General features: G+C 43.0%; 1 protein-coding gene across 13 annotated transcripts in view; it reads left to right on the top strand.

Moving 5' to 3' along the window:
• Positions 1–536: 536 nt before the first annotated feature.
• PLA2G4B (phospholipase A2 group IVB) overlaps positions 537–10,744 on the top strand; it is a 56,874-nt gene continuing 46,666 nt past the window's right edge. For 8 of the 13 annotated variants that reach the window (XR_014852645.1, XR_014852646.1, XM_085062355.1 and 5 more), the window contains exon 1: positions 537–840. Coding sequence is in view for 6 of the 13 variants with exons in the window: in XM_085062355.1 (XP_084918481.1) it covers positions 733–840 (108 nt within the window). In the remaining 7 variants the exon portion in view is untranslated. Of the gene's footprint in view, positions 841–4,277; positions 4,451–10,744 lie in introns of all 13 variants that reach the window. The other 5 variants (XM_085062356.1, XM_085062352.1, XM_085062354.1 and 2 more) reach the window with 2 other exon arrangements.

The raw sequence follows: 10,744 nt of genomic DNA, 5'->3' as shown, positions 1-10,744 counted from the left end.
GAAATTAATTTAAAAAATTGGTTATGATTGCCATAGCAATATTCCTGTCACAGCTCCTGTAAGATTTCTTGTCCTTCTCAGTCTGAGTTCCTTTAGAGGTTTGTTCATAGTTTTCATGATCAGCGAATGATTAATGCCTGCAGTCACTGTTTGATTGTGTCTTACAGTCTCTCAAATGATTTGCAATACTTATCAATTTTATCATCATCTTTAAGCTCTGTGCAAGAAAATACTGTGCAGCTCAAACATGTTAGCTTTAAAAAGGTAATCGATTACAAGTCCTGTTGCCCGCTACTGTCTCATGAGTGGTTTTTTTTTTAGTAGTTTTTCTACTTTATGATGGGAAAATAAGTAGAAATATTTCATTCCAGTCCAGTACTGCAGTGGAATTTCAGTATGTGAAATACTCAAAATTAAAATTGTAACTCAGCTAGACAAATCAAAAATTAACCAAAATAAAGGTATAAATTTTGCATAAATTTGCATATAAAAAAAGAAAAAAACCACGCATTTAAGGACTATAAATTATTAAATTGTCCCCCTCATAAAGGGAAATGTGTGAGTGTGCAGGCATATATAAATGTCTGTTGGAAAGGAGGGGAGGAATGGAGAGTGGAAAGCAAAGAAAAACAAAAGATTATGGGTCACTTCCAAGCAGAGATATTATATGATTAAAAAAATCTGTTTTGTAATAACTTGTATTCTTTTTTTTCTGTAGAATGTGGGGTCAGAATGTGGGGCCCCCAGCAGAAATCTCCTTCTGGCAGAAGACAGACACGAGCAAGTGGAAGCAGCATGGCTCAGGTCTCATCCATATGGTTTCACTGTGCAGTGCCAGAGGTGAGTGTACAGTAAGCACTGCCTGCCCCGGGATTCCTGGGATTAGCACCGAACCCATTGCTCAGCCATAGGGTGATTCCACTTTTCTCTGTAAGACAACCTGTGATGGTATCACCAGCTAACACTGAACACAGTATCTGCTGACAAACAAGTCACTGAAACCTGTGCTTTGCTTTCTCAACTAAGAGGTTTCACAATCAGTTATTATTAGCACACTGATTGTCTTGGGATGTTGAGAACAAATGCTTTTGTGAAGAGGTAATAACTACTTTCCATCACAGAAGCTCTAGTGACAGGTTATAGAAATTTTCTCAAGTTCTCTAGCTTTGAGGTCAATGTAGAAACTGAGGAACACATTTTATTTATCTCATGTTGATTCCATTTGGGTTTTCCAGTCACTCATCAGGCTTGAAAACAATGTAGTCCTTTGTTCTCTAATTGGTAGAGAGTCCTGAGGTAAGAAGGGCATTAAAATAGTTTATCTCTCACTGGGGAAAAGATTAGCAATTAGTTGCATAACTCTGTTTTATCCTCTTAAGGACTGGTGAGAAAAGTCTCCTTGAAATAGTCGTTAAACTAAAAGCTGAGGTTCTCTATGGGGTTTAGAAGGCTGAAACTCATGCCTTGGCTGTGCCTGATGAGGTTCTCCCAGTTCCCAGATTAGTGTTCTGATCAGCAGGTTGTTGTTTATCAATACGTGAGTGCTTATGATGGGTTCAGAAGAAAGGCTTAAATTTTATTCCAGATTAGACCAATAGGTTTTGAAATCTTATTATTTTTTTCATGACATGAGAGTTTTATTTTATCAAGAGTTACCTCTCATATAATATAAAGCAAAGTGAGTCATTTGGTAATTTAGATTCCTTAGGATATATGGTTTAAGGTGTGACCTGTCTGTGTTTTCCTTGATTCATCTGGAATACTATGCCCAAAAGAGGGGGGAGGAAGACCAGAGATAAACATAACTTTTTAATCTTTTTTTTTCAGTTGTCTTATTTTTCTAAAGTGTGTTTTGTATAGCCTAAAAAACACTGTGCACTAGCAAAAGAATGGCTTGAAAAAAGCCAACCCCATTCATCTCCTTACATGGCTTTTTCCTCTTCTGAGACCTGAGAGAAGGTTTTGAACCTGAAAGGTGCTAGTGCCTAGTAGTTCCTAAGCAGTGAGGGTTCAGTCATACTGAGGCCAGAGCTGTCTTCTCTCTCTGCTTCATTTGCTGCTTGCTCCATTTGCTTTCTGGGTATTTTTATGATTTGTGTCTGCCTTATTAGCCATATAACAGACACCACACAGAGGATGATAATGGGCTGAGGCAGGTAATACCACTCTACCTTTTAATTCATAAATTTAAGAAACATAGCTTGAACTTTTTAGACCATTTGAATTTTTAAGTAATTTGCTCCCAGTACTTTTCATGTACAGATTTTCTTTTCAGTTTGATTGAGAGGGAAGTAGAATTTTTTAAGACAGTTGTTATCCTTCTTTATTCCTCTTAGTTCTCCACATAAGGCTTTTGGCTTTCCAGTGCTTCTGCTTTTCTTCTCCCTGCAGAAGAACATAATTTTGCATTATCAATGAACGTCAGTCCAGACCTCAAAGGAATGAATTTCCTGGGCTCAGGAAGGAATCCAGATTTTACTCTCATAAATCCTGTGTATACTCTGCAGCTTGTCCAGCTCTTAGCCAGGTCTGGCAATGGGGTCGTTTCATGTAGCACTCCTGTAGTAAAACACATTTCTTTTGTGACCTCTGAGCAAGTTCTTCAGGGTAAATCACTGTACATACAGTCGTGACTTGACCAGTGCCTGTGCATGTCTTACTGCTTTCCTGCTATTCTGTCTGTAGAACAGTGCAGAATTCTCCATATGAGGTCGTGTTCCTGGAGGACAGAGCCTCCTGCTACACATGAAAAATAGGGAGTGATTTTTCTGAGGGTCACCACATGGACAGATCCCAGAGTTAAGGAGATTTTAGATGGAATGTTACTTAGTATATGAGATATAGTTCTTCTGGGAGTAGATGAGTGTTTTTGGCCAGTAAGGATGGTTTCTCCTTGCTGTGCTCCCCAGTTTTTCAGTACAAGATTCCATGTGGAGACAGTCAGGAATACTTCTGTCTTTGTAAGATTCATGGTTTTCATTGAAGAGGTGTAAAAACTGAAAGCATATTTAAGGATGCTTTCAATATTTTCATGCCTCTGAAAGTGATAGTATGTGGTCATATGCTTCCAAACAGACTTTTCAGCTGGAAACAGAAGAAAAACAAAGCTCTGCTTTCTCAAAAGCCATTAATCATCTAAAAAACGTTTCTCTAGAACAAGAGATGCTTTGATGAGCTTAGATGCCATGATACTCTTTGCTTGGCTGGCAGTTCTGCAGCACCTTCAGCTCTGACTTCCTGCTGATACCATAGAAACAACAGGCACAGCATGTACCTACCTCCACTTTCAGAGAAGAGCCACAGACTGAACCAAAATGCACTTCTGCAGCTGCCCCCAGGCAGTCAGAGGTCTGAGCTTCTGTGGTTTATTCCTCCTTGGTCCTTTGTTTTATTCTCCTCCTATTTTAATTTGTTTATCTCTGTTAGATTTTATGAATTCTGCTTTTCTTTCTTTTCTCATGTCTCTCTTTAGAAGAATGCCAGCTTTATTTTGAGCTCTCATTCTTGAAAAACTTTGCAAAATGAGTTCTGTATCACTTATAATATAGGTGATGATATAATTGGGTGAAGTAAGTTGAAAGTTATTAATGATCAGGTCTCAGGCATTGCTCTGATTAGTACACTTTCAAACTCCAACATACTTCACTCAGCACTGATAGAACTTAACTCTGTTAATCCACTGCCTGTTTGGGCTGCTGCTGCAACCTGAATCCATTCTGGGAGCAGACTGTATCAGAGAAGGAAGAGTGTGACATATTAGTGCAACAGAGAGGAGATGATATATTAGAAAGATTTAAAGATTATATTTGCTTCAGGGCAGAAGGGCTTACTCAATGCTTTTGGTAGCTCTTAAGCCCTCCTTGTGAAATGAGAAAGAAATGTCAGACCCAGGCACAAACTCTTGTTGCACAGGTGGGTTTTATCTAAAAATAAAATATCTGTATGTCTGGAGCTGGGCTCTAAGAATATGGAGATGCAAATGCTGACATGACAAGGATTCCTGCAGGGAAATATTGCCTCTTTCATTAGCATGTGGCTGTCTATTTCTGTATGTGGATTAAGTTTGTGAGAGAGAAAATGTTTGTCCTTGCCAGCTATGGATTGCCAATGTATCCTTGGTTTACTTCCATACCACAAAAAACATCAGCAATCCCTGAACATTAGTCTGGATTTGCACAAGTTTTCTGACAACAGAATACCTTCTGCTCTCTTAGGTTGGTTTTTTACCCCTGTCAGAGGAAATGAAGGGTCTCTTTAGTGATATCTGTCTGTTTCAGCTCACTAGGTGGAGTCCCGAACACTGTCTCCAGGATTTTTGACTGCGAGATTACCATGAGACAAAAGGGCACATATCCTGAAGGACTTCTGATTGTTATCAGCAGGATTTTATGCAGCCACAAGTACTAGATTGGTGCCAAAATTATCAACATCTTACAGAAATGAATGCTGGGTGAGTATAGAAATTAATTTTTCCTCTTTCCATATTCTAAAATCATGATTTTTCTGTGCATGATTAATCTCTGTGCAGATTAGGTGTAACAATTGTTTGCCATTGAAATTCCATTCTGGTTGTAATCTGAAGGCTGCTCTGAAGTTTCATTGGTACATTGCCTTCAGCTGACCTTTTGTACGAGAACACACTGCAACCAAACCCAGCAGAAAGATGGAATACTTTTTTGGCTGTGGTAGAAGGTGGTTGTAAAAGGGACAGTCATAAACGATGAGGGGACAAAGATCAGTAGAATAATACTTGAATATATATATATATATGTATATGATACTATACAAGCTGCAGTTATGTGCTGCTGAAAGGAATATTTGTTTTCAGGATAGTCGTCAAGATGTACTTGTAGCTCCAGCAGACTTGAAATGATGTCTGTTTGATGCTGCCTATCTCATTGTATCTGTTGGTGCTTGTTGGAATGAAAGGGAAAAGAATGAGCTCTATTCTCTCACTTGGACACATCATATTAAAGAAAAGCTTTGATGTGAGATGATGTTGAGGAAAACATTCAGTGTAGGTAGCTCAATGTGCAGCTGCAGTAGAGGTGCAGGCTGAGCTCTGGGCAGGAGACATGTCAACCCTTAACACAACAAAGGATCTGGGGACCTGTGGCACAGCCTGGAGAACAAATATTCAGGGACAGCAGGAGCCAAGGGCTGTGCTGTGTCAGATGGGTCACTGCTAACTTGCAGCACAGTGTCAAGGGCGCTCCTCCTCATGTGACTACACCAAATATCTCCCCTGACAAATTGCTTTGCTATCAGGAATATTGGAAAAAAAGAAACGTGAGACCTCTTCCTTGTCCTCGGAAGGGAAGGTCTGTGCCTGTGATCACCGTCTTGCTGAGGGACTATAGCCATGTGATTTCACAGTCTTCATTGTTTTTTCTTGACTTAGCTTTGAAAATGGATTAGCTGCAAATCTGTCCAGAGCTTCACACTGCCACAGCAGTTGTTATTATGGTTGTTGAAATATACTGGTAAGTCTCACAGAGATGATTCAGCTGGCTGTGTAGTTCCTTAAATACTTTATTATTATAAGAAAGTATAAAGTCACAAGATCTGAGGTTCCAATTAAGCAATCAATGCAATGCAATTAGCCTACTCAAAAACAGGGAACATGCAAACATAACCTTCAGTGGCTAGTTGGGAACTCTTATTCTGCTATGCCATATCCAGAAGAAAATACAGTATGTCCTGGAAACTCTGATCAGAACCTAAATGTAGGATGCTTTGGTTTACTTTGACACATAAGGATATGAAAGAAAGTATGATTTGGGTGTCTAATGGTGGTTGAGGCTTTAGTAGTGAGGAAAGACCAATGGTTTGTCTCCAGGTAGAGGTGTTGAGGGAACCTTTTAGCTATGCATGCCTTCTGTGAGCTCTCCCAAGCAATGCATCTGAGCTCAGAGCAGCTGCCTTGTTGGCTCAGAGCCCCCAGGCCTGCTTGTTCCTGGTGTGTCCCTGCTCCTGCATTTCGGATTGTCAGCACTTCACGGTTTGATTCTGTGTCTTTGATTCTAAAGTGCTTTGGGAGTGCACACTGATGGAAGCACATGCAGTTGGGGTATAAGGAAAGAATGGGGTGTTACTAGGAGAGGGGATCCCAGTTTGCTTTTCAGTGTGATTGCAGCCCTACTAGCCTTTTTCCAGGTATTTCAATATGCTCTGTAAGCAGGCACTGTGCTGAAGTCTGTGTTGTTTCAGGGAACAGCATAACCACTTTGACATACAGCTATTTTATTTAATGTGACCAGATGGAGCAACTCTATTGAGAGTCAGAAAAGAGCCAACCATAACATATTTTTCAAGCAAGAAAAGTGTTTCCATAAATATACAAACTTTACACTTGAGAAGATGAAGAGGAAAATTTTATCCTCAATGTACAAAACTATGTAATCATTTATAATAATTCTCCTTCCCAGCTGTAAACAATATGTCTTTTTTTTTTTTTCAGTGTATACTGTAATCTTCAACTGCTGGCTAAGTGTGTGTTTTGTTTTCCAGAACAGATGATTCTCTTGGCAGCAGGGGGACATTCTGTAGCCTTTATTACAAAACCCTAGTCCTTTAACCTGTGGGTTTCACCCCTTCTGCAGGGTTGCCTCTGCTCCCTACTGAGGCCTGTCCATGGACAGCACTTCCTTTAGCAACCATGTTGACATTGAAGGGTGCAGCCCATGAGAGACAGGTAAGAAAGCTCGGGACAGACAATGTGGGTCTGAATACAAAAGAAGGTTCAGCTGCTCAAAGCATCATTACTGCACCTCTGTACCAGGGAGACATGTATACTGTCCTTCCAGTCTAGGGGAAAACATTCTGTCACTTGTAGCTATGTAAGATTTACAGGTCACAAGATGGCAGCATAATCTCACTAGTCAGGTTGACAAAATTTGGAGGGTCAGGTCAGTAATCTTCCTCAACTCAAACTCCTGTTTTGAACAGTCAGAAAGTCCTGTATCTAAGTAGCTGAAGCTTCCTAGGCCCTAATTACTATGTATAGAGGTGAAACTGTTATCTATGTAGGTGAAAAGCCTGTTACATCACGTTTCAAATGAACCTATTTAATTTACATTCAGATGCACTGTGACAGTACTGACATAAATTCCTCACCAGGAGTTCCATATTGTCTTGGTTTGAAAACAAACCAATGGGAGATCACAAGTCAAGACTGAAATTAAAAATAAGTGAAATAATACAAGGAAAAGCACTGACAAAGTCAGATACAACCTAACACCCTGTTAGGGTGGTAGTAGCAGTCCAACTGAAGTAGTCCAGTTGAAGCGGTGATCCTGTGAAGGTCTAGTCTCCAGCTGAAGATCCAGTGGTAGCTCTGGTCCTCTGGGAACCCAGTAGACAGGGCTCGCTCAGGCAGTTCCAGGGCCAGGTTATATCCAGGTGGGAACACCTGGCTCCTCCCTCCTCGGCAGAGCATCTCACAATGGGATGAGATAAGTCCATGAGTCACACGGTGGGTCCCTGATGGCCCATTGCCTGTCATGCGGGGTGGGTCGTTAGCAAGTGATAATAGCTAAGGATGGCCCATTGCCTGTCATCCGGAGTGGGTGATAGCAGCTAATGGCCCACAGCTGGTGGTAATAGAATACTTAACTACATCAATATTGCAACCTAGGACATTATCCACCCCTTATTCTATTACCATCTACACAGTTCTCACTTAAGATAAGGTCTCCTTGTGGGACACAACGGGTTTCTCCATCTGCCTGCATCACCCACCAAGTATAACCAGGTCCTTGGGCAAAAACAACCCCACGGATGGGCTTGCCTTTGCCTGAGGTGGGACTAATCTAAACAGTCTTTCTTAAAAAACTTCTTATGTGTACCACAGGGACTTTATCTCCATCCACTGTGTGCAAAGGTTCGGACTCGGCAGGACCGGCTCGATTGATAGAACCTCTTGTGTTAACCATCTAGGTGGCCTTTGCTAAGTTTAGTTCTCAATTTTTGAAGGTTCCCCCGCCAAGTGCCTTCAAAGTTGTCTTAAGTAGTCTGTTGCATCGTTCAACTTTCTCGGCAGCTGGTGCATGATAGGGGATGTGGTATATCTATTCAATTCTGTGTTCTCTAGCTCAGGTGCTTATGAGGCCATTCTTGAAATGGGTTCTATTGTCAGACTCGATTTTCTCAGGGGTACCATGTCTCCACAGGACTTGCTTTTCTAGACTCAAGATGGTGTTCCGGGCAGTAGCATGAGGCACAGGGTAGGTTTCTAACCATCCTGTGGTTGCTTCTACCATGGTCAACACGTAGCGCTTTCCTTGGCGGGTTTGGGGAAGTGTGATGTAGTCAACTTGCTATACTTCCCCATACCTGTACTTTGACCATCGTCCACCATACTACAGAGGCTTCACCCGCTTGGCCTGTTTGATTGCAGCGCAAGTCTCACAGCTGTGGATGACCTGTGAGATGTTGTCTATGGTCAAGTTCACTCCTCGGTCACGAGCTCACCTGTATGTTGCATCTCTCCCTTGATGACCAGAGGCATCATGGGCCCAACGAGCTAGAAATAATTCTCCTTTGTGCTGCCAGTCTAGATCCACCTGTGACACTTTCACCTTGGCAGCTCGGTCCACCTGCTCGTTGTTACGATGCTCTTCATTAGCCCGACTCTTAGGTACATGTGCATCCACGTGTCGAACTTTCACGGTTAGCTTTTCTGCCCGGGTGGCAATGTCTTGCCAAATCTCAGCAGCCCAGATGGGTTTTCCTCTGCGCTGCCAGTTAGCTTTTCTCCAGCGATCTAACTATCTCCACAGTGCATTGGCTACCATCCAAGAGTCGGTGTAGAGATAAAGCCTTGGCCATTTCTCTCGTTCGGCAATATCCAAAGCCAGTTGGATGGCTTTAAGCTCTGCGACCTGACTTGATCCACCTTGTCTCTCAGTAGCCTGTACAGCTTGTCGTGTGGGGCTCTATACTGCAGCTTTCTATTTCTGATTTGCGCCTACAATTCGGCAGGAACCATCAGTGAAGAGGGCATAGTGTTTTTCACTCTCCGGCAGCTCGTTATACGGGGGTGCTTCCTCAGCACGTGCTACTTGCTCGTCTGCTTCTTCTGAAGATAATTTAAAAGTCTCACCTTTAGGCCAGTTTGTTATAATTTTCAGAATCTCAGGGCGATTTGGGTTTCTAATACGGGCGCGCTGTGTGATGAGGGCAATCCATTTGCTCTACGTGGCATCAGTGGCATGGTGGGTAGAGGGAACCCTTCTCTTGAACATCTACCCCAGCACTGGCAGTCGGGGTGCAAGGAGAAGTTGTGTTTCTGTGCCGATCACCTCTGAGGCGGCTTGGACTCTTTCGTAAGCTGCCAAGATTTCTTTTTCGGTGGGAGTGTAGTTGACTTCAGACCCTCTGTAACTTCGGCTCTAGAATCTTAGTGGTCGACCTCGGGTTTCACTAGGCACCTTCTGCCAAAGGCTTCAGGATAGACCATGGCTCCCAGCTGCAGAGTAAAGCACATTTTTTACTTCTGGTCCTGTCCTGACTGGTCCCAGGGCTACCGCATGAGCGATCTTCTGTTTGATTTGGGTGAAGGCTTGCTGCTGTTCAGGGCTCCAGTGGAAATCGTTCTTCTTGCGGGTTATGAGGTAGAGAGGACTCACAATTTGGCTGTACTCAGGGATGTGCATTCTCTAAAAGCCTATGGCGCCTAGGAAAGCTTGCGTCTCTTTCTTGTTGGTTGGTGGAGACATCGCGATGATCTTATTGATGACCTCAGAAGGAATCTGACGCTGTCCATCTTGCCACTTTACTCTCAGGAACTGGATCTCTTGGGCAGGTCCCTTGACTTTGCTCTTCTTGATGGCGAAACCGGCTTCCAGGAAAATTCTGATGATTTTTTCTCTTTTTTCAAATACTTCCGTTGTTGTGTCCCCCCACACAATGATGTCATCAATATACTGCAGATGTTTTGGAGCCTCACCCTTTTCTAGTGCAGCTTGGATCAGTCTATGGCAGATGGTGGGACTGTGCTTCCACCCCTGGGGCAGTCGGTTTTACGTGTACTGCACACCTCTCCAGGTGAAAGCAAACTGAGGCCTGCACTCTGCTGCCAGAGGAATGGAGAAAAAGGCATTGGCAATATCAATGGTCGCATACCACTTTGCTGCCTTGGATTCCAGTTCATACTGAAGTTCTAACATGTCCGGTACAGCAGCACTCAGTGGTGGTGTGACTTTATTCAGGCCACGGTAATCCACCGTCAGTTTCCATTCTTTACTGGACTTACGCACCGGCCATATAGGGCTGTTAAAGGGTGAGTGAGCCTTGCTGACCACCCCTTGGCTCTCTAGATCTCGAATCATTTTATGGATGGGGGCCACAGAGTCTCTGTCAGTGCGGTATTGCCGGCGGTGCACTGTAGCTGTAGCAATTGGTACCTGCTGTTTTTCAATTCTCAGTAGTCTTACAGCAGACGGGTTATTTGAGAGACCGGGCAGGGTATTCAGTTGTCTTATGTCTTCTGTCTCTACAGCTGCTATCTCAAAAGCCTAGCGATGTCCCTTCGGGTCTTTGAAATATCCACTCTTGAGATAATCTATGCCGAGGATGCATGGGGCGTCTGGACCAGTCACAATGGGGTGTTTCTGCCACTCGTTCTCAGTTAAACTCACTTCAGCTTCCAGTACAGTCAGCTGCTGGGATCTTCCTGTCACTCCAGAAATGGAAATGGATTTGGTCCCCACATACCTGGATGGCATCAGGGTGCACTGAGCGC

The sequence above is a fragment of the Lichenostomus cassidix genome, chromosome 5 (genome assembly GCF_008360975.1).
Source record: "Lichenostomus cassidix isolate B80296 chromosome 5, HeHo_3.0, whole genome shotgun sequence".
NCBI lineage: Eukaryota > Metazoa > Chordata > Aves > Passeriformes > Meliphagidae > Lichenostomus > Lichenostomus cassidix.
This window is presented reverse-complemented; position numbering and strand designations above follow the sequence as displayed.